This window comes from Oncorhynchus keta, unplaced genomic scaffold (assembly GCF_023373465.1).
Source record: "Oncorhynchus keta strain PuntledgeMale-10-30-2019 unplaced genomic scaffold, Oket_V2 Un_contig_19568_pilon_pilon, whole genome shotgun sequence".
In the NCBI taxonomy this organism is placed as follows: domain Eukaryota; kingdom Metazoa; phylum Chordata; class Actinopteri; order Salmoniformes; family Salmonidae; genus Oncorhynchus; species Oncorhynchus keta.
In genome coordinates this window covers 55,029-76,465 of record NW_026281544.1, presented here as the reverse complement: position 1 = coordinate 76,465, position 21,437 = coordinate 55,029, and the positions used below count along the sequence as shown (strand labels likewise).

At 44.7% G+C, this 21,437-nt stretch overlaps 2 protein-coding genes and 1 long non-coding RNA gene across 54 annotated transcripts; 2 read left to right on the top strand and 1 right to left on the bottom strand.

Annotated features, from left to right (window-relative positions):
• The first annotated feature begins 6,859 nt into the window (after positions 1 to 6,859).
• Positions 6,860 to 10,872, top strand: LOC127920469 (uncharacterized). The gene is made up of 4 exons (XM_052504557.1): positions 6,860 to 7,025; positions 7,224 to 7,392; positions 9,337 to 9,971; positions 10,271 to 10,872. The coding sequence occupies exons 1-3, from the start codon at positions 6,908 to 6,910 to the stop codon at positions 9,848 to 9,850; spliced, it is 801 nt and encodes a 266-aa protein (XP_052360517.1). The 5' UTR covers positions 6,860 to 6,907; the 3' UTR covers positions 9,851 to 9,971; positions 10,271 to 10,872.
• A 196-nt stretch (positions 10,873 to 11,068) lies between these two features.
• Positions 11,069 to 13,877, bottom strand: LOC127920465 (uncharacterized). 50 transcript variants are annotated; one of them, XM_052504526.1, is made up of 8 exons: positions 13,489 to 13,877; positions 13,171 to 13,337; positions 13,050 to 13,081; positions 12,568 to 12,763; positions 12,504 to 12,535; positions 12,396 to 12,465; positions 12,102 to 12,133; positions 11,069 to 11,448 (listed from the first exon to the last, which is right to left on the bottom strand). In XM_052504526.1, the coding sequence occupies exons 1-8, from the start codon at positions 13,792 to 13,794 to the stop codon at positions 11,108 to 11,110; spliced, it is 1,176 nt and encodes a 391-aa protein (XP_052360486.1). In that variant the 5' UTR covers positions 13,795 to 13,877; the 3' UTR covers positions 11,069 to 11,107. The 50 variants fall into 50 exon arrangements, 30 of the variants coding, with proteins under 30 accessions (XP_052360486.1, XP_052360484.1, XP_052360490.1 ...); XM_052504524.1 differs by having other exon boundaries at positions 12,504 to 12,763; XM_052504530.1 differs by lacking the exon at positions 12,504 to 12,535.
• Positions 13,878 to 17,413: 3,536 nt separating this feature from the next.
• Positions 17,414 to 19,309, top strand: LOC127920462 (uncharacterized). 3 transcript variants are annotated; one of them, XR_008106305.1, is made up of 4 exons: positions 17,414 to 17,704; positions 17,775 to 17,819; positions 17,864 to 17,998; positions 18,099 to 19,309. It is a non-coding gene; the product is annotated as an uncharacterized LOC127920462 (long non-coding RNA). The 3 variants fall into 3 exon arrangements; XR_008106304.1 differs by lacking the exon at positions 17,775 to 17,819 and having other exon boundaries at positions 17,414 to 17,659; XR_008106306.1 differs by lacking the exon at positions 17,775 to 17,819.
• Positions 19,310 to 21,437: the final 2,128 nt, after the last annotated feature.

Sequence of the window (21,437 nt, the reverse complement as noted above, 5' to 3'; positions counted from 1 at the left end):
GGGAAGACTTTCCACAACATTACTGAGGGGACTTTCTTCCATTCAGACACAAGAGCATTAGTGAGGTCGGGCACTGATGTTGGGCGATTAGGCCTGGCTCGCAGTCGGCCTTCCAATACATCCCAAAGATGTTCGATGGGGTTGAGGTCAGGGCTCCGTGCAGGCCAGTGAAGTTCTTCCACACAGATCTCGACAAACCATTTCTGTATGGACCTCTTTGTGCATGGAAGTATTCAGGGGTAATATTTAGGAGTATTCAGGAAACTTTCCGTGGGGATTATATGCAAATGAATATTAATATCATTTAAATGTAGATATGTTTTGCATTGGATATATTTACCATATCATATGGAGACAGAAACAAATCTTTTACCTCATAAGTAGATATAATTGCAAATGATTAAATCCTTCTAATAGAAATAAAAAACAACAATTTAGTTACAAATTGAACTTTAATTAAATGAGTTGACTCTTCACATGGGATGATTTCACTGAACAACAACAGAAAGGGAATACTAAATGATCCCCAATGATCCATCGCATCTCTCAGAAACGTTTTCAACATACATCTGTAAAATGATATTCTAGAAACTAAAGCTTTGGTTGTCTTCCTCTCAGGCTTCCATGTCTTCTCCCTGGACCTCCTCAATGTCCACCTCTTGAACATCAGACTCTGAGGCCTCATCTTCACTATCACTTTCCAACCTTGTTGAGGATGGCTCGTTGTCAGGCTCAAAAAGTCTCAAATTTGTCCGGATGGCCACAGATTTTTCAACCCTTGTATTGGTCAGCCTGTTGCGTGCTTTGGTGTGTGTGTTCCCAAACTAGGACCAGTTGCGCTCTGAGGCGGCTGATGTTGGTGAGATTTGGAGGATGATGGAGGCAACAGGGGAAAGAGCCTCAGATCCACAAAGTCCCTTCCACCAGGTGGCTGATGAGATATGTTGGCACGGCTGCCATATTGCATCTCCATCCCAAAGCCCTTGCTTGGAAGTGTACTTCGCTAGACTGCCAAGAACCTTGCCCTCATCCAGGCCAAGGTGGTGAGACACGGTAGTGATGACACCATAGGCCTTGTTGATCTCTGCACCAGACAGGATGCTCTTGCCAGCATACTTGGGGTCCAACATGTACGCTGCGGCGTGTTTGGGCTTCAGGCAGAAGTCTTCACACTTCTTGATGTATTTCAGAACTGAAGTTTCCTCTGCTTGGAGCAACAGTGAAGTGGGCAGGGCAGTACAGATTTAAAATCGTCCGATTAATCGGTATCGGCTTTTTTTCCCGGTCCTCCAATAAATCGGTATCAGTATCGGCGTTGAAAAATCATAAATCGGTCGATCTCGAGGCCAAACACACCAAGACTGTCGTGAAGAGGGAACGACAAAACCTTTTCCCCCTCAGGAGACTGAAACTATTTTTCATGGGTCCCCAGATCCTCAAAAAGTTCTACAGCTGCACCATCGAGAGCATCCTGACCGGTTGCATCACCGCCTGGTATGGAAACAGCTCGGCATCTGACCGTAAGGTCGCTACAGAGGGGAGTGCGTATGGCCCAGTACATCACTGGGGCCAAGCTTCTTGCCATCCAGGGCCTCTATACCAGGCGGTGTCAGAGGAAAACACAAGCCATAAGACTGCTGAACAATTAATCAAATGGCCACTGGACTATTACATTGACCCCCACCATGTATTTTGTACACTGCTGCTACTCACTGTTTATTATCTATACATAGTAACTTCACCCCTACCTACATGTACAAATTACCTCTAACCTCTACCCCCACACATTGACTCTGTACCGGTACCCCTGTATATAGCCTCACTATTGTTATGTTATTGTGTTAATTTTTATTTCAGTTTACTTGGTAAATATTTTCTTAACTCTTCTTGAACTGCACTGTTGGTTAAGAGCTTGTAAGTAAGAATTTCACGGTAAGGTCTACAATTGTTGTATTCGGAGCATGTAACAAATAGTTTGATTTGACATGATCAGAATTGACTGTAGCACATATAAAGCGCCCACAAGCTACCAGTGGCTGAAAACACAATTGCAGCGGGATGTACGAGTGACGAATTTCCGGGCAAGGATGGTCCATTTAAAAGTAATTCCTTCCTCCCTTGCCCTGCAAGTGTAAACTCGTCAGACGTCATGATAAGTGTCCACTTAATTTGAGGGCTGAGGGGAGAGTGTGTTTTGAATGCAGCCTTTATTGTACAATCACCGACGAAGTGGCTTAGACTTCGGCTTGCCTCTAGAACAAATGTTGTGTGCCCGAACAACAGACCGAAAGGGTAAACCAGACACGTCTTTGGGGCTATAAGGGGAAACCAGACACGTCTTTGGGGCTATAAGGGGAAACCAGACACGTCTTTGGGGCTATAAGGTGAAACCAGACACGTCTTTGGGGCTATAAAGCAGAAGCGTCCCTTTAGAATGGTAGTGAGAGGAAATCCAGTCGCGGGTAGTGGGAGCGGATGGAAGTAGCGGAAACTGGGCCGACATTCTGCTAATTTTGTCGTCGATGAAACATCCGATCTCAATACATTTTTAAATGTCCCAAAAGTACAATATGTTACGAGCACAGTGCGCTACGTTTTATAGACTTGACGCTTTGCCGAAGTTGAAAGAAATTGCGTTTAGGAGTGCAAGGTCGAATTCAGTTTGTGCTTGGCTTTGCCCACGATGCTCATACTGTAAACAACACAGATTAACTTTTATTTTTATAACGTCGTTTTGGAAACAATTGCCAAAACGAACGAAAAAGCCAAAATGTCATAATATATGCACGAATTTTCCAAACTGTTCGGCTGGGAAGAAGCCCTGGTTCATCGTCGCTTCAGCTGATGACACCGAACATGGAAAGACTGAGACGGGCAAACCCCACTCCGTTGCCAGCAACATTGCATTGCAATATTACCCCCGCAGAAATGGCCAGTGTATCATTAGCCGTCACGTAAGTAACTTAGTTATTTCAACAGTAATTAATGAAAATGTCTAATTTATTGGGCTAGTGTATCATCAGCTTTAGGTCATTTTAGATGAGTAGCAAAAGTAAGCTACTAGCTACCTAATGTTAGCTCATTTAGGCTATGTAACGTTATGTTTTTAAAGATAACTTACCCTTTTGCCCAAAACTTTTGTCCTTTCTCAATGTTATGAATTTCAGTGACGTTTCCAATTCTTGTTCCCGAATGTATTTAGTTATTTCGTCCTCAAACTTGAACTCGAGGTATGCCATTTCGAAAATATGGCGTTTTCCACCATAGATATTAAGCAGTGTACGAGCACAGTTTCTAAACCGAGAGACGCAACATCGCGATACTTCCGGGAACGCTTGCGGACCAGGACGACGCCTCGATCACACCAACAGTTTTCCCCTCCCCCGTTTTGGAACGGTTTTATATATTTATATATTTATATGTTTTTGAAAGAAACACTTTTTTTTGTCCATTAAAACAACATCAAATAGATCAGAAATACAGTGTAGATGTGTAATTGATTCAAACTGTAATTGATTCAAACTACATAATAGTAGGATGATACACAGCCAGTACAGTAGGTGGCAGCATGCCCCTGGAACAATTGTTAGAAGAACAACAACAATAACAACATTTGGCCTCACACTCCAGAACAGTAGGTGGCGCCAAGTGCTGATTGTACGGAGATTGTGACAGCCTGTTTAAATGGTGTCCCTTGACAAGGCAAGAACAAGATGTATGTCAAGAGAAGTGCAGTATTATCATAAGGAGACTTGGAAATGGAGGAGTGGAGGGGAAAAAGAGTGGCAGAGGAGGTCGAAGAGGGAGATGGAGGAAGAGGGTGAACTTGAGTCGGGTAAAAATGGTGGGGGGGAAAAAGGAGGTGGTGGGTGTGGTGAAGTTATCGGAGCCCGAGGCGTGCACTGAGAGTCAGGATAAAGATGAGTCTGTGACAGCAGGAGTGACGTTTTGGAAACAGTGGACGCCTGCCTTTGGCAGGTCCATTTGTGGTTTCAGGGTGAAAACGGAATTGGATGCTGTGAAATCGGTGAGGGTAACCAGAAGTGGTCTTGTGGTAATTGTATGTGTTTCTGCTGGTCCGAGGGAGCAGGCGCTCCACGTTAAACGAATGGGGACAAGAGGTGTGAATTGTTTTGCTCTCCAGAAAAGGGCGCCATTGAAAGGGGTGATTACTGGGGTAGCGGTAAAAGCTGACCAACTGAAGGGGAAGATTCCCGGTGTTCGTGACGCTCGTCGTTTGATGCGTGAGTGGAGAAACAGAAGAGTCATTGTCTGTTCTTTTGAGTTTTGATGTTGAGTCTGACCGACAAAGTGCTGTTAGGATATGTTTTCCTGTACGAACTTTTGTGCCGGTAGCATTACGTTGTTTCAGGTGTCAAGCTTGTGGGCATGTGGCAGCAGTGTGTAGGAGCGAGGTACCTATGTGTGCAGAAGGGCATGAGACAAAGAAATGTGTAGCATTGGGGAATGTAGTGGTGGTATATGTTAATTGTAGCAGTGCCCATTGGGCTGGGGATCAGAAATGTCCCGTGCGAGAGAGGCTGGTTGAGGTTTGCAGGGTTAGAGTAGTGCAGAAGTTGTCATACACTGAGGCAGTGAAAAAAGTAGCGGAAGGGGAAGGGGTCAAGGGGGAGGGATCCTGAGAGGAGTGGTGTGAATAGTAGATCAGTACAGAGGGATAAACCAACAAGTGATATACAGTTGAAGTCAGAAGTACATACACCTTAACCAAATACATTAACTCAGTTTTTCACAATTCCTGACATTTTAATCCTAGTAAAAATTCCCTGTTTTAGGTCAGTTAGGATTACCACTTTATTTTAAGAATGTGAAATGTCAGAATAATAGTAGAGATAATTATTTATTTCAGCTTTGATTTCTTTCATCACATTTCCAGTTGGCCAGAAGTTTACATACACTCAATTAGCATTTGGTAGCATTGCCTTTAAAATTGTTTAACTTGGGTCAAACATTTCAGGTAGCGTTCCACAAGCTTCCCACAATAAGTTGGGTGAATTTTGGCCCATTCCTTCTGACAGAGCTGGTGTAACTGAGTCAGGTTTGTAGGCCTCCTTGCTCGCACACGCTTTTTCAGTTCTGCCCACAAATTTTCTTGTAGGCTTGAGGTCGGGGCTTTTTGATGGTCACTCCAATACCTTGACTTTGTTGTCCTTAAGCCATTTTGTCACAACTTTGGAAGTATGCTTGGGGTAATTGTCCATTTGGAAGACCCATTTGCGTCCAAGCTTTAACTTCCTGACTGATGTCTTGAGATGTCACTTCAATATATCCACATAATTTCCCTGCCTCACGATGCCATCTATTTTGTGAAGTGCACCAGTCCCTCCTGCAGCAAAGCACCCCCACAACATGATGCTGCAACCCCGTGCTTCACGGTTGGTGTGGTGTTCTTCGGCTTGCAAGCCTCCCCCTTTTTCCTCCAAGCATAACCATGGTCATTATAGCCAAACAGTTCTATTTTTGTTTCATCAGACCAGAGGACATTTCTCCAAAAGGTACAATCTTTGTCCCCATGTGCAGTTGCAAACCGTAGTCTGGCTTTTTTTTATGGCGGTTTTGGAGCAGTGGCTTCTTCCTTGCTGAGTAGCCTTTCAGGTTATATCGATATTGGACTCGTTTTACTGTGGATATAGATACTTTTGTACCTGTTTCCTCCAGAATTTTCACAAGGTTCTTTGCTGTTGTTCTGGGATTGATTTTCATTTTTCGCACCAAAGTACGTTCATCTCTAGGAGACAGAACGCGTCTCCTTCCTGAGTGGTATGACGGCTGTGTGGTCCCATTGTGTTTATACTTGCGTACTATTGTTTGTACAGATGAACGTGGTCGCTTCAGGCATTTGGAAATTGCTCCCAAGGCTGAACCAGACTTGTGGAGGTCTGCAATTTTTTTTCTGAGGTCTTGGCTGATTTCTTTTGATTTTCCCATGATGTCAAGCAAAGAGGCAATGAGTTTGAAGGTAGGCCTTGAAATAGATCCACAGGTGCACGTCTAACTGGCTCAAACTATGTCAATTAGCCTATCAGAAGCTTCTAAAGCCATAACATAATTTTCTGGAATTTTCCAAGCTGTTTAAAGGCACAGTCAACTTAGTGTTTGTAAACTTCTGACCCACTGGAATTTTGATACAGTGAAATTGTTGGGAAAATGTATGTGTGTCATGCACAAAATAGATGTCCTAACCGACTTGCCAAAACTATAGTTTGTTAACAATACATTTGTGGAGTTGTTGAAAAAAGAGTTTTAATGTATGTAAACTTTATAGTAATCGTTATCAACTGTTCTGCAGAGATGGAACATAAAGTCACAGAAAATAGAAGTTGTGGTGGCAGCTGCAGAGAGGTCTTTGGGTGTGTGAGACTTGACATCAGAATAATTACAGGGTGTGTTAAGTGGTGGTCTCCATCCTTTCAGGCTGTTGGCCTGAAGTAGGACTAAATATATATTGTTTTATTTTAACTCGGCAAGTTGGTTAAGAACAAATTCTTATTTTCAATGACGGCCAAGGAACAGTGGGTTAACTGCCTTGTTCAGGGGCAGAATGACAGATTTGGACCTTGTCAGCACAGGGATTTGACCGAGCAACCTTTCAGTTACTGGCTCAATGCTCTAACCACTAGGCTACCCTGCCACCCCAATAGTGGAGCATGGTATTTATTATTATTTTGTGAGTGTAGTGTGAAATTGTTGGGCATTTGTTGTATTTTTTTATAGATATTTTTTAGCAAGGTATAAATAAGGCAGTTATACTCCAGTCTAATGGTAGCGGTAAACCTCATCGGAGAAGAACAGTAGGTGGCAGTGTTTGCTGCTAAAGGTTGAATGCGATCCGCCAACCCAATCTCAAAGAAGAAGAACGTATATTAGCTAACGCCGCATTTTCGAAATGGCATATCTCGAGTTCAAGTTTGAGGACGAAATAACTAAATACATTCTTGAACAAGAATTGGCAACGTCGCTGAAATTCGTAATATTGGGAAAGGACAAAAGTTTTGGGCAAAAGGGTACGTTGTCTTGTCCTATTTAAATTGTATAACTAGTAGCTAACTTTTGCTACTCTCATCTAAAATGATGCTAGCTAAGTTAGCTAGCTAGCATAACAGATTCCATTCCAAGCGCTCGACCAGAGAGCAACTTTGTTAGTTTCCCCACAAGCCTATCATTCTAATAGTAATATATCATATTGTTCACTTTTTTAACAGATGCACAGCCTTTGGCACGGAAAAAACTCAGCTGGGAGAGTAAAAGTATCCCGTTCAATGGCGTTCCGTTTCAAGTTGTTGGCACAAAGACGTATGAATGCCACCAGGGCAAAGACAGACAGACAAAAGCCAAAGAGAAATATGCTGCTGAAAGAGACAAGAGAAGGAAGTAAGTTCACAGACGGATCACTGTCCTTTACACCATAACACTTTATATAACATTTAATTAGAATCATGTTGAAGTACTAACAGTGGAATGTTCCTCAGTAAGATGGGACTTTAAAGGGTTGTCCTAACGCTGTGGTCACTAAAGAGGCCATGGGACTATAAAGGGTTGTCCTAACGCTGTGGTCACTAAAGAGGCCATGGGACTATAAAGGGTTGTCCTAACGCTGTGGTCACTAAAGAGGCCATGGGACTATAAAGGGTTGTCCTAACGCTGTGGTCACTAAAGAGGCCATGGGACTATAAAGGGTTGTCCTAACGCTGTGGTCACTAAAGAGGCCATGGGACTATAAAGGGTTGTCCTAACGCTGTGGTCACTAAAGAGGCCATGGGACTTTAAAGGGTTGTCCTAACGCTGTGGTCACTAAAGAGGCCATGGCACTTTAAAGGGTTGTCCTAACGCTGTGGTCACTAAAGAGGCCATGGGACTATAAAGGGTTGTCCTAACGCTGTGGTCACTAAAGAGGCCATGGGACTATAAAGGGTTGTCCTAACGCTGTGGTCACTAAAGAGGCCATGGGACTATAAAGGGTTGTCCTAACGCTGTGGTCACTAAAGAGGCCATGGGACTATAAAGGGTTGTCAACGCTGGGTCACTAAAGAGGCCATTAAAGGGTTGTCCTAACGCTGTGGTCACTAAAGAGGCCATGGGACTTTAAAGGGTTGTCCTTAACGCTGTGGTCACTAAAGAGGCCATGGGACTTTAAAGGGTTGTCTGCTGTGGTCACTAAAGAGGCCATGGGACTTTAAAGGGTTGTCCTAACGCTGTGGTCACTAAAGAGGCCATGGGACTATAAAGGGTTGTCCTAACGCTGTGGTCACTAAAGAGGCCATGGGACTTTAAAGGGTTGTCCTAACGCTGTGGTCACTAAAGAGGCCATGGGACTTTAAAGGGTTGTCCTAACGCTGTGGTCACTAAAGAGGCCATGGGACTTTAAAGGGTTGTCCTAACGCTGTGGTCACTAAAGAGGCCATGGGACTTTAAAGGGTTGTCCTAACGCTGTGGTCACTAAAGAGGCCATGGCACTTATTGCAAGAGTATGTAGGTGGGGTTCGGGTGGTGAGTTTCCTGTACACTGTAAAGAGCTTTGGGTGTCTAGAAAAGTGCTACAAAAGTCAAATGTATTTTTATTATATCTTCCATAGCTTGAAGACCATGCCTTTGTAAAGAGACGGAAACTGGTACAAAATACCAAAAAGGTGGACTGCAAAGCTATAATAAACATCGCCCACGTTATCCGCTTTCCTGATTTTAAGGTAAACATGAAAACTTATATCAAGGTCTAGGCCTTCTGTTGGTCTGTCTAAAAAAAAAAAAAAAAAAAAAATGTATCAGAATTGAGCTGGATATGTAAACACAACCTGTGAATCAGCCTAACACTGTACATAGTACCAGTACAGCCAGCCCATTTCCAATTATGGGCAAAAGAGCCGATCTGATTGGTCAAAAGATCAATTAGTGGGGGAAAAATATCAGAATTGGACTGTCTGTGTGAATCATCCTAACACCGTACATAGTACCAGTACATATGTAACAAATACCACTGTTTTTATGTCTAGATTGAGGAAAGTACAGTGCGCTCTAAAAGGAGGCCTCCCAAACTCTGAAGGCAGCACTAAGTGAAACGCCCAGCTCCGTGAAGGCAGAGGTTGTCTACTGCGTCAGGTTCCCTCCCTCTCTGAGCACAGCTCACATGCAGTTGTTGGCGAGGTTAATATAACTATAGAACCTATATAATAGAGTGTTGGTTAAGTTACCCACTGACCTCTTTATGATAAACCCATGTGTTCTTTCTCCAACAGGCAGCTCATGTTAGGGAAGCTGTAGATGCCAGGCTGAGAGAGAAGATTGAGCAGCTGACTCTGTCTGGTGTGAGAAAGATGACTGAAATGAAGTGTCATCTGAACACCTTTGTAGTGGAAGAGCTTTTCCATGGAGAGCAGCCCCTCCACCTACTCGCAGGCGCTATTACCCTACTGACAGTGACATAAGAAATGTCATGTTTAAGACCAAGCGGGCCACCGGAGACTCCAACATTGACCGTCCATACGAAGGTCCATCTGGAAGAGGAAAGAAGAGGTCCTCTAGGAAGCTGTTGCGGTTACGGAGGCAATGTGCAGGATATCTTAAAGACATCACAGAACTCACTTATCATCTCGAAGAGGAACAGTACGTGACTGACCTGTCTTCACAGCTCAGAAGTGTGTTGCTGGATATGAAGGCCCATGTTCCACAGGATAAAGACCTTCCACTGACCTTTTCTCCAAGGAAGAGAAAAGCTGAGATGGACATGGACCTCATTCCAACCAAGAGTGCATCACACCCTTTCATAGATGGGTTAGAACAGCATACAGAGGACATAGTGAGCGTGGATACCTTGTTGGCATTGAGCCTAGGTTAGTAGGGCTGAGTGGATATCTTGTTGGCATTGAGCCTAGGTTAGTAGGGCTGTGTGGATACCTTGTTGGCATTGAGCCTAGGTTAGTAGGGCTGAGTGGATATCTTGTTGGCATTGAGCCTAGGTTAGTAGGGCTGTGTGGATACCTTGTTGGTATTGAGCCTAGGTTAGTAGGGCTGAGTGGATACCTTGTTAGTAGGGCTGAGTGGATACCTTGTTGGTATTGAGCCTAGGTTAGTAGGGCTGAGTGGATATCTTGTGGATACCTTGTTGGCATTGAGCCTAGGTTAGTAGGGCTGAGTGGATACCTTGTTGGTATTGAGCCTAGGTTAGTAGGGCTGCGTGGATACCTTGTTGACATTGAGCCTAGGTTAGTAGGGCTGAGTGGATACCTTGTGGATACCTTGTTGGTATTGAGCCTAGGTTAGTAGGGCTGAGTGGATACCTTGTTGGCATTGAGCCTAGGTTAGTAGGGCTGAGTGGATACCTTGTTGGTATTGAGCCTAGGTTAGTAGGGCTGAGTGGATACCTTGTTGGCATTGAGCCTAGGTTAGTAGGGCTGAGTGGATACCTTGTTGGTATTGAGCCTAGGTTAGTAGGGCTGAGTGGATACCTTGTTGGTATTGAGCCTAGGTTAGTAGGGCTGAGTGGATACCTTGTTGGTATTGAGCCTAGGTTAGTAGGGCTGAGTGGATATCTTATTGGCATTGAGCCTAGGTTAGTAGGGCTGAGTGGATATCTTGTTGGTATTGAGCCTAGGTTAGTAGGGCTGAGTGGATACCTTGTTGGTATTGAGCCTAGGTTAGTAGGGCTGAGTGGATATCTTGTTGGTATTGAGCCTAGGTTAGTAGGGCTGAGTGGATACCTTGTTGGTATTTAGCCTAGGTTAGTAGGGCTGAGTGGATATCTTGTTGGCATTGAGCCTAGGTTAGTAGGGCTGAGTGGATACCTTGTTGGTATTTATCCTAGGGCTGATGACTGTGTGGGTTCTGCCACCAATTCAGTATATTTTGGATAGTGTAACTTTTATTTCAACTAATGTTAATATTCTGTTAATGTAACAGATGTGAAATGGCTAGCTAGATTAAAGTTATACTGTTACATTAACAACTTCATAAAAACATGTTTTCTCATCTGTAATGTAAAACAAATACATGACTATAGTAAGTCATTTAGGAGGCATATAAACACACTGTTCCACTCATCTGCAGCTACTCTTGTACTTTATTTTATTATGGTCTGTCCTGATGCCTTGTCACTTTACCCTGCACATTTATCTCCTTGATCTGGTACTTCCTGTATATAGTTGCACATTGATCTGGTACTTCCTGTATATAGTCGCACATTGATCTGGTACTTCCTGTATATAGTCGCACATTGATCTGGTAATTCCTGTATATAGCCACACATTGATCTGGTAATTCCTGTATATAGCTGCACATTGATCTGGCAATCCCTGTATATAGCCACACATTGACCTGGTAATCCCTGTATATAGCCACACATTGATAATCCCTGTATATAGCCACACATTGATCTGGTAATCCCTGTATATAGCTGCACATTGATCTGGTAATCCCTGTATATAGCTGCACATTGATCTGGTAATTGACCTGGTACTGGTAATCCCTGTGGCTGCACATTCATCTGGTACTGGTAATCCCTGTATATAGCTGCACATTGACCTGGTACTGGTAATCCATGTATATAGCTGCACATTGACCTGGTAATCCCTGTATATAGCTGCACATTGACCTGGTACTGGTAATCCATGTATATAGCTGCACATTGACCTGGTAATCCCTGTATATAGCTGGTAATCCACTATTAGCTGCATTGACCTGGTAGGTAATCCCTGTATATAGCTGCACATTGACCTGGTACTGGTAATCCCTGTATATAGCTGCACATTGATATAGCTGCACATTGACCTGGTACTTAATCCCTGTATATAGCTGCACATTGACCTGGTACTGGTAATCCCTGTATATAGCTGCACATTGATCTGGTACTTGACCTGGTAATCCCTGTATATAGCCACACATTGACCTGTAATCCCTGTATATAGCTGCACATTGATCTGGTACTGTATATAGCTAATCCCTGTATATAGCTGCACATTGACCTGGTACTGGTAATCCCTGTATATGCACATTCATCTGCTGCCCTGTACATTGACCTGGTACTGGTAATCCATGTATATGCTGCACATTGACCTGGTACTGGTAATCCATGTATATAGCTGCACATTGACCTGGTAATCCCTGTATATAGCTGCACATTGACCTGGTAATCCTTGTATATAGCTGCACATTGACCTGGTACTGCCCTGTATATAGCACATTGACCTGGTACTGGTAATCCATTGACCTGTATATATAGCTGCACATTGATCTGGTAATCCCTGTATATAGCTAACATTGATCTGGTAATCCTGTATAGCTAGCTGCCCTGTACATAGCTGCACATTGACCTGGTACTGGTAATCCTGTATATAGCTGCACATTGATCTGGTACTGGTAATCCCTGTATATAGCTGCACATTGACCTGGTACTGGTAATCCATGTATATAGCTGCACATTGACCTGGTAATCCCTGTATATAGCTGCACATTGACCTGGTACTGGTAATCCATGTATATAGCTGCACATTGACCTGGTAATCCCTGTATATAGCTGCACATTGACCTGGTAATCCTTGTATATAGCTGCACATTGACCTGGTACTGGTAATCCCTGTATATAGCTGCACATTGACCTGGTACTGGTAATCCCTGTATATAGCTGCACATTGACCTGGTACTGGTAATCCCTGTATATAGCTGCACATTGACCTGGTACTGGTAATCCCTGTATATAGCTGCACATTGACCTGGTACTGGTAATCCCTGTATATAGCTGCACATTGACCTGGTACTGGTAATCCCTGTAATCCCTGGCAATGTATATAGCCATTGATCTGGTAATCCCTGTATATAGCTGCACATTGATCTGGTAATCCCTGTATATAGCTGCACATTGATCTGGTAATCCCTGTATATAGCTGCACATTGACCTGGTACTGGTAATCCCTGTGTATAGCTGCACATTCATACTGGTAATCCCTGTATATAGCTGCACATTGACCTGGTACTGGTAATCCATGTATATAGCTGCACATTGACCTGGTACTGGTAATCCATGTATATAGCTGCACATTGACCTGGTAATCCCTGTATATAGCTGCACATTGACCTGGTACTGGTAATCCATGTATATAGCTGCACATTGATATAGCTGCACCTGGTACTGGACCTAATCCCTGTATATAGCTGCACATTGACCTGGTACTGGTAATCCCTGTATATAGCTGCACATTGACCTGGTACTGGTAATCCCTGTATATAGCTGCACATTGACCTGGTACTGGTAATCCCTGTATATAGCTGCACATTGACCTGGTACTGGTAATCCCTGTATATAGCTGCACATTGATCTGGTACTGGTAATCCTGTATATAGCTGCACATTGATCTGGTACTGGTAATCCCTGTATGCTGCACATTGTCTGGTAATCCCTGTATATAGCTGCACATTGATCTGGTACTGGTAATCCCTGTATATAGCTGCACATTGATCTGGTACTGATCTGGTACTGGTAACCCTGTATATAGCTGCACATTGATCTGGTACTGGTAATCCCTGTATATAGCTGCACATTGACCTGGTACTGGTAATCCCTGTATATAGCTGCACATTGATCTGGTAATCCCTGTATATAGCTGCACATTGATCTGGTACTGGTAATCCCTGTATATAGCTGCACATTGATCTGGTACTGGTAATCCCTGTATATAGCTGCACATTGATCTGGTAATCCCTGTATATGCTGCACATTGATCTGGTACTGGTAATCCCTGTATATAGTGTTATTATTGTGTATTCTATTCCTCTTGTTACAATCCCCATGTTTGATTTTTTTTTTTAACTTTGAATCGTTGTGACGGGCTGTAAGCAAGAATTTCACGGTCAAGTTCTACACCTGTTATATTCGGCGCATGTGACAAAATAAAATTTGTTTTTGAAGTGCCCAAATAAAGTAACAGGGTTGACCTTTAAAGTGTTGATGTTTAATCTTAAATCAGACCATTTCTAAATATGCATTAATGACCGTTTTAAAAATAAAAAAGCTGTGTAGGTTTTACTTGTGCATTTAAAAAAAAAAAAAAAATTGAAAATCAAGATGTATCAATTTGTTTTGTTTTTTATATAATGGCATGTAGATATTGGAGTAAACCAAGATAGGTTTACTCCAACTAACTCTTGAGTCAGGGCCAACATGATGAGCTTGCAATCTGATTCAGTGGTTGATCTGGTTGAATGCATTGTTTTACAACTAAATATTCCCTTTCCTTGAATAGGCAACCTGGTCTCGGAGCATTTGGTATTATTCTGTACCTAAAACCGATATGCTCCATTTTAGTATATGTTTCGTATGGTATATATATTAATCTGGAGATGTCCATCACCCATTCCGTATGATGTCTTACGAAGTACAATTAATATTCTATTTTACGAATTTGCAGAAAGTATGCTATGTTACGAATTCAAGCTAGGTGGGTAATGTTAGCCAGGCCAGAGGTTAGGGGAAGGGTTAGCTAACATGCTAAGTAGTTAAAATGCTAAAGTTGTCCGTGATGAGATTCAAACTCTCAACCTTTGGCTGTGTGTTATACACCTACCCAGCCCCCTGACTTTCAGTAACCAAACCAAACGCATTCAGACCCCTTCCCTTTTTCCACATTTTGTTACGTTACAGCCTTATTCTAAAATGGATTAAATTAAATGTTCATCAATCTACACACCATACCCGCTAATGATAAAGCGAAAACAGGTTTATATACATTTTTGCTAATTTATAAAAACAAATCTGAAACAGATACCTTACTTGCATAGGTTTTCAGATCCTTTGTGATGAGCCTTGAAATTGATCTCAGATACAGCCTGTTTCCATTGATCAGCCTTGAGATGGTTCTTCAACTTGATTGGAGTTCACCTGTGTTAAATTCAATTGATTGGACATGATTTGGAAAGGCACACACCTGTCTATATAAGGTCCTACAGTTGACAGTGCATGTCAGAGCAAAAACCGAGCAATGAGCTCCGAGACAGGATTGTGTCGAGGCACAGATCTGGGAAAGGTACCAAAACATGTCTGAAGCATTGAAGGTCCCCAAGAACACAGTGGCCTCCATCATTATTAAATTAAGAAGTTCGGAACCATCAAGATTCTTGCTAGAGCTGGCCGCCTGGCCAAACTGAGCAATTGGGGGAGAAGGGCCTTGGTCAGGGAGGTGATCAAGAACCTGATGATCACTCTGACAGAGCTCTAGAGTTCCTCTGTGGAGATGAGAGAACCTTCCGGAATGACAACTATCTGCAGCACTCCACCAATCAGGCCTTTATGGTAGAGTGGCCAGACAGAAGCCACTCCTCAGTAAAAGGCAACTAAAGGACAAAACAATTGCCCACTCTGGTTTGCCAAAAGGCATCTAAAGGACTCTCAGAAAACATTGGCAAACAAATTCTCTGGTTGGATAACCAAGATTGAACTCTTAAGCCTGAATGCCAAGCGTCATGTCTGAAGGAAACATGGCACCATCCCTACGGTGAAGCATGGTGGTGGTGGCATCATGTCTGGAGGAAACATGGCACCATCCCTACGGTGAAGCATGGTGGTGGTGGCATCATGTCTGGAAGGAAACATGGCACCATCCCTACGGTGAAGCATGGTGGTGGTGGCATCATGTCTGGAAGGAAACATGGCACCATCCCTACGGTGAAGCATGGTGGTGGTGGCATCATGTCTGGAAGGAAACATGGCACCATCCCTACGGTGAAGCATGGTGGTGGTGGCATCATGTCTGGAAGGAAACATGTCACCATCCCTACGGCATGGTGGTGGTGGCATCATGTCTGGAAGGAAACATGGCACCATCCCTACGGTGAAGCATGGTGGTGGTGGCATCATGTCTGGAAGGAAACATGGCACCATCCCTACGGTGAAGCATGGTGGTGGTGGCATCATGTCTGGAAGGAAACATGGCACCATCCCTACGGTGAAGCATGGTGGTGGTGGCATCATGTCTGGAAGGAAACATGGCACCATCCCTACGGTGAAGCATGGTGGTGGTGGCATCATGTCTGGAAGGAAACATGGCACCATCCCTACGGTGAAGCATGGTGGTGGTGGCATCATGCTGTGGGGATGTTTTTCAGCGACAGGGACTGAGAATGTCCTCGAGTCTGAATGTTCTTGAGTGGCCCAGACAGAATCTGGACTTGAATTCGATGGAACATCTCTGGAGAGACCTGAAAATAGCTGTGCAGCGACGCTCCCCATCCAACCTGACAGAGCTTGAGCGTATCTGCAGAGATGAATGGGAGAAACTGCCCAAAATACAGGTGTGCCAAGATTGTAGCATCATAACCAAGAAGACTGATCGCTGCCAAAGGTGCTTCAACAAAGTACAGAGTAAAGGGTTGAATACTTATGTAAATGTGATATTTCAGTTTTTTTTTTATTAATACATTTAGTCAACATTTCTAAACTTGTTTTTGTTCTGTCATTATGGGGTTGGGGAAGAAAAAACAGTTATCAACTTTAGAATAAGGCTGTAAAGTCAAGGGTTCTGGATACTTTCTGATTGCACTGTATCATACTAGGGGCTGTTTCTGGACAGGGCCCAGCCATGGGTAGAGGGGTTAGGGGCTGTTTCTGGACAGGGCCCAGCCATGGGTAGAGGGGTTAGGGGCTGTTTCTGGACAGGGCCCAGCCATGGGTAGAGGGGTTAGGGGCTGTTTCTGGACAGGGCCCAGCCATGGGTAGAGGGGTTAGGGGCTGTTTCTGGACAGGGCCCAGCCATGGGTAGAGGGGTTAGGGGCTGTTTCTGGACAGGGCCCAGCCATGGGTAGAGGGGTTAGGGAGTTTCTGGGGGCCCAGCCATTAGGGGTTAGGGACTGTTTCTGGACAGGGCCCAGCCATGGGTAGAGGGGTTAGGGGCTGTTTCTGGCTAGGGCCCAGCCATGGGTAGAGGGGTTAGGGGCTGTTTCTGGACAGGGCCCAGCCAGGTTCTAGGAGTTCAAATACTTTCTTTTCCAGGGGTCGGAGGTCAGCCAAGCAGGGATGTCTGGATAACTTTGCGCCTTCAGAGATTACCAATGTGATCCTGGTTAATCCACATGCTAACTATCAGCAGGCAGGGCCCTACACTGTTCTCTCTCTCTCACTCACTCACTCATAATAATAATAATAATATATGCCATTTAGCAGACGCTTTTATCCAAAGCGACTTACAGTCATGTGTGCATACATTCTACGTATGGGTGGTCCCGGAATCGAACCCACTACCCTGGCGTTACAAGCGCCATGCTCTACCAACTGAGCTACAGAAGGACCCTCACTCACCCTCACTCAGAAGGTCACTCACTCACTCACTCACTCACTCACTCACTCACCACTCACTCACTCACCACTCACTCACTCCACTCACTCCACTCACTCACTCACTCACTCACTCACCACACACCAAGAGAAATCTACAGGATCTGCTCTCTCTCTCTGAATAGAGTAGATGATGTTTACACCACAGTAAACCATGACGTCTGGTCTGGGCCACCGTGTGGCATCACCACCACCAGCAGATTAAACAGATCAGTGTCTGTCTTCACCTGTCAATCACAGACGCATGGCACCCTATTCCCTACATAGTGCACTACTTTAGACCAGGTCCTTGACACCCTATTCCCTACACAGTGCACTACTTTAGACCAGGTCCTTGACACCCTATTCCCTACATAGTGCACTACGTTAGACCAGGTCCTTGACACCCTATTCCCAATGCGGCCTACACTGCCTGTTCAGTGCACTACTAGGCTTAGAGAACCAGGTCCTTGACACCCTATTCCCTACATAGTGCACTACGTTAGACCAGGTCCTTGGCACCCTATCCCTACATAGTGCACTACTTTAGACCAGGTCCTTGGCACCCTATTCCCTACACAGTGCACTACTTTAGACCAGGTCCTTGGCACCCTATTCCCTACACAGTGCACTACTTTAGACCAGGTCCTTGACACCCTATTCCCTACACAGTGCACTACTTTAGACCAGGTCCTTGACACCCTATTCCCTACACATGTGCACTACTTTAGACCAGGTCCTTGACACCCTATTCCCTACATACTTTAGTCCTTGCACTACTTTAGACCAGGTCCTTGACACCCTATTCCCTACATAGTGCACTACTTTAGACCAGGTCCTTGACACCCTATTCCCTACATAGTGCACTACTTTAGACCTGGGTCCTGGTCCTGGGTGCCATTTTGGGATGCACTCTTAGTGACCTTCAGTACGAGAGCAGTTGAGGTCAGAATGAAGTTGTTTAGCTTCACGTCCACCACACTAAGGGGCTCAGATTACGGGGTTGCCAGGGGATTCCAATATCACAAGGTAAAAGAACACTGCACACTGATGCTCCTGTGTGGTTTATTGAAACAATGTGAGGACTGGGAACACACTGTAACGAGACTCCCATTAGTGACCATCAGAGACATTTAGAGTTGGGACGTTGACGTAGCATTTACACGACACCACAATATTCTAAAGGCGGCCATGTTGGTTCCCCATTAACATTTCCCCACAGGGAATATTTAAACACGATGCTATATAACTGGATGTCTAGAATTTAGAACAATGTTCAAAGAGTTCTTTAAAAGCTGGCTGAGCTTTTCTAAATATATGGCTCTGCTGTCCACTTCATTCATCGCCCTTTGACCTCTTCCTACTGCGCAGCACCCTGACTGTGTGATCTATCCAGGTCACGGCAGTGGCACCGCTGTCAGGGTACATTGTGTTCTACCCCAAGCTAGGCTGCGGGCCAATCTGCTTCTGCTCTACTGCCGATGACTCCTGGAGTTGTCATGCCAACAATGACAACTGAGGAGCAGGCCAAATCTCAACCAGATCTGGGGACCAGGCTGACGCCAAGCGGAGGTGGAACTCACAACGTTGGACCTAATGGGCAACATCACTCGTCACTCGTAGTCAACCGCCAACAGTCTTCGCCAACAGAGCAAGAGATTAGTCTGTCTCTCCATGACAGTTGGCTTTACATCTCAGTGAAGGTCACTGATGTACTCCAGCCAACATGCAACAACAGTGGTCCCCAATCCTGGTCTTAGGAACCCAAAGGAGTTTCCCCCTGAGCACTAATACACTTCATTCAGCTAATCAACAAGCTTTTTATTATTTCGATCAGGTGTGTAGTTATGGTGAGCCTTCACTCTGCCGACTACTACACCATGTTATTGTTATGGTGAGCCTTCACTCTGCAGACTACTACACCATGTTATGGTGAGCCTTCACTCTGCTGACTACTACACCATGTTATGGTGAGCCTTCACTCTGCTGACTACTACACCATGTTATGAGCCTTCACTCTGCCGACTACTACACCATGTTATGGTGAGCCTTCACTCTGCTGACTACTACACCATCCTTCACTCTGTTATGGTGAGCCTTCACTCTGCCGACTACTACACCATGTTATGTGATCCTTCACTCTGCTGACTACTACACCATGTTATAGTGAGCCTTCACTCTGCCTTACACCATGTTATGGTGAGCTGCTGACTACTACACCATGTTATGGTGAGCCTTCCTCTGCCGACTACTACACCATGTTATGGTGGTGAGCCTTCACTCTGACTACTACACCATGTTATGGTGAGCCTTCACTCTGCCTCACTTCACTCTGCCGACTACTACACCATGTTATAGTGATCCTTCACTCTGCCTGACTACTACACCATGTTATAGTGATCCTTCACTCTGCCGTTATGGTGAGCCTACTACACCACCATGTTATGGTGAGCTACACCATTCACTCTGCCGACTACTACACCATGTTATAGTGATCCTTCACTCTGCTGACTACTACACCATGTTATAGTGATCCTTCACTCTGCCGACTACTACACCATGTTATGGTGAGCCTTCACCCTGCCGACTACTACACCATGTTATAGTGAGCCTTCACCCTGCCGACTACTACACCATGTTATAGTGAGCCTTCACTCTGCCGACTACTACACCATGTTATGGTGAGCCTTCACTCTGCCGACTACTACACCATGTTATGGTGAGCCTTCACTCTGCCGACTACTACACCATGTTATGGTGAGCCTTCACTCTGCCGACTACTACACCAAGTTATAAACTCAGCAACAACAAAAAAACGTCCCCTTTTTAGGACCCTGTCTTTCAAAGATAATTCGTAAAAATCCAAATACCTTCACAGATCTTAATTGTGAAGGGTTTAAGCACTGCTTCCCATGCTTGTTCAATGAACCATAAACAATTACTAAACATGCACCTGTGGAACGGCCGTTAAGACACTAACAGCTTACAGACGGTAGGCAATTAAGGTCACAGTTCTGAAAACTTAGGACACTAAAGAGGCCTTTCTACTGACTCTGAATAACACCAAAAGAAAGATGCCCAGGGTCCCTGCTCATCTGTGTGAAAGTGCCTTAGGCATGCTGCAAGGAGGCATGAGGACTGCAGATGTGGCCAGGGCACTAAATTGCAATGTTCGTACTGTGAGACGCCTAAGACAGAGCTACAAGGAGAAAGGACGGACAGCTGATTGTCCTCGCAGTGGCAGACCACGTGTAACAACACCTGCACAGGATCGGTACATCTGAACATCACACCTGCGGGAAAGGTACAGGATGGCAACAACAACTGCCCGAGTTACATCAGGAACACACAATCCCTCGATCAGTGCTCAGACTGTCCGCAATAGGCTGAGAGAGGCTGGACTGAGGGCTTGTAGGCCTGTTGTAAAGGCAGGACCTCACTGGCAACAACGTTGCCTATGGGCACAAACACACCTTCGCTGGATGAGACAGGACTGGCAAAAAGTGCTCTTCAGTGACGAGTCGCGGTTTTGTCTCACCAGGAGTCATGGTCGGATTCGCGTTTATCGTCGAAGGAATGAGCGTTACACCGAGGCCTGTACTCTGGAGCGGGATCGATTTGGAGGTGGAGGGTCCATGGTCTGGGGCGGTGTGTCACAGCATCATCGGACTGAGCTTGTTGTCATTGCAGGCAATCTCAACGCTGTGCGTTACAGGGAATACATCCTCCTCCCTCATGTGGTACCCTTCCTGCAGGCTCATCCTGACATGACCCTCCAGCATGACAATGCTACCAGCCATACTGCTCGTTCTGTGCGTGGAATGTCAGTGTTCTGCCATGGCCAGTGACTAGCCTGTTGGATCAGAGGGTGAGGGCTAAGGCCCCCCCAGAAATGTCCAAGAACTTGCAAATCTGGTGCAGTCCATGAGGAGGATGCACTGCAGTACTTAATGCAGCTGGTGGCCACATAAGATACTGACTGTTACTTATGATTTTGACCCCCCCTTTGTTCAGGGACACATAATTCCATTACTGTTAGTCACATGTCTGTGGAACTTGTTCAGTTTATGTCTCAGTTGTTGAATCTTGTTATGTTCATACAGATATTTACACATGTTAAGTTTGCTGA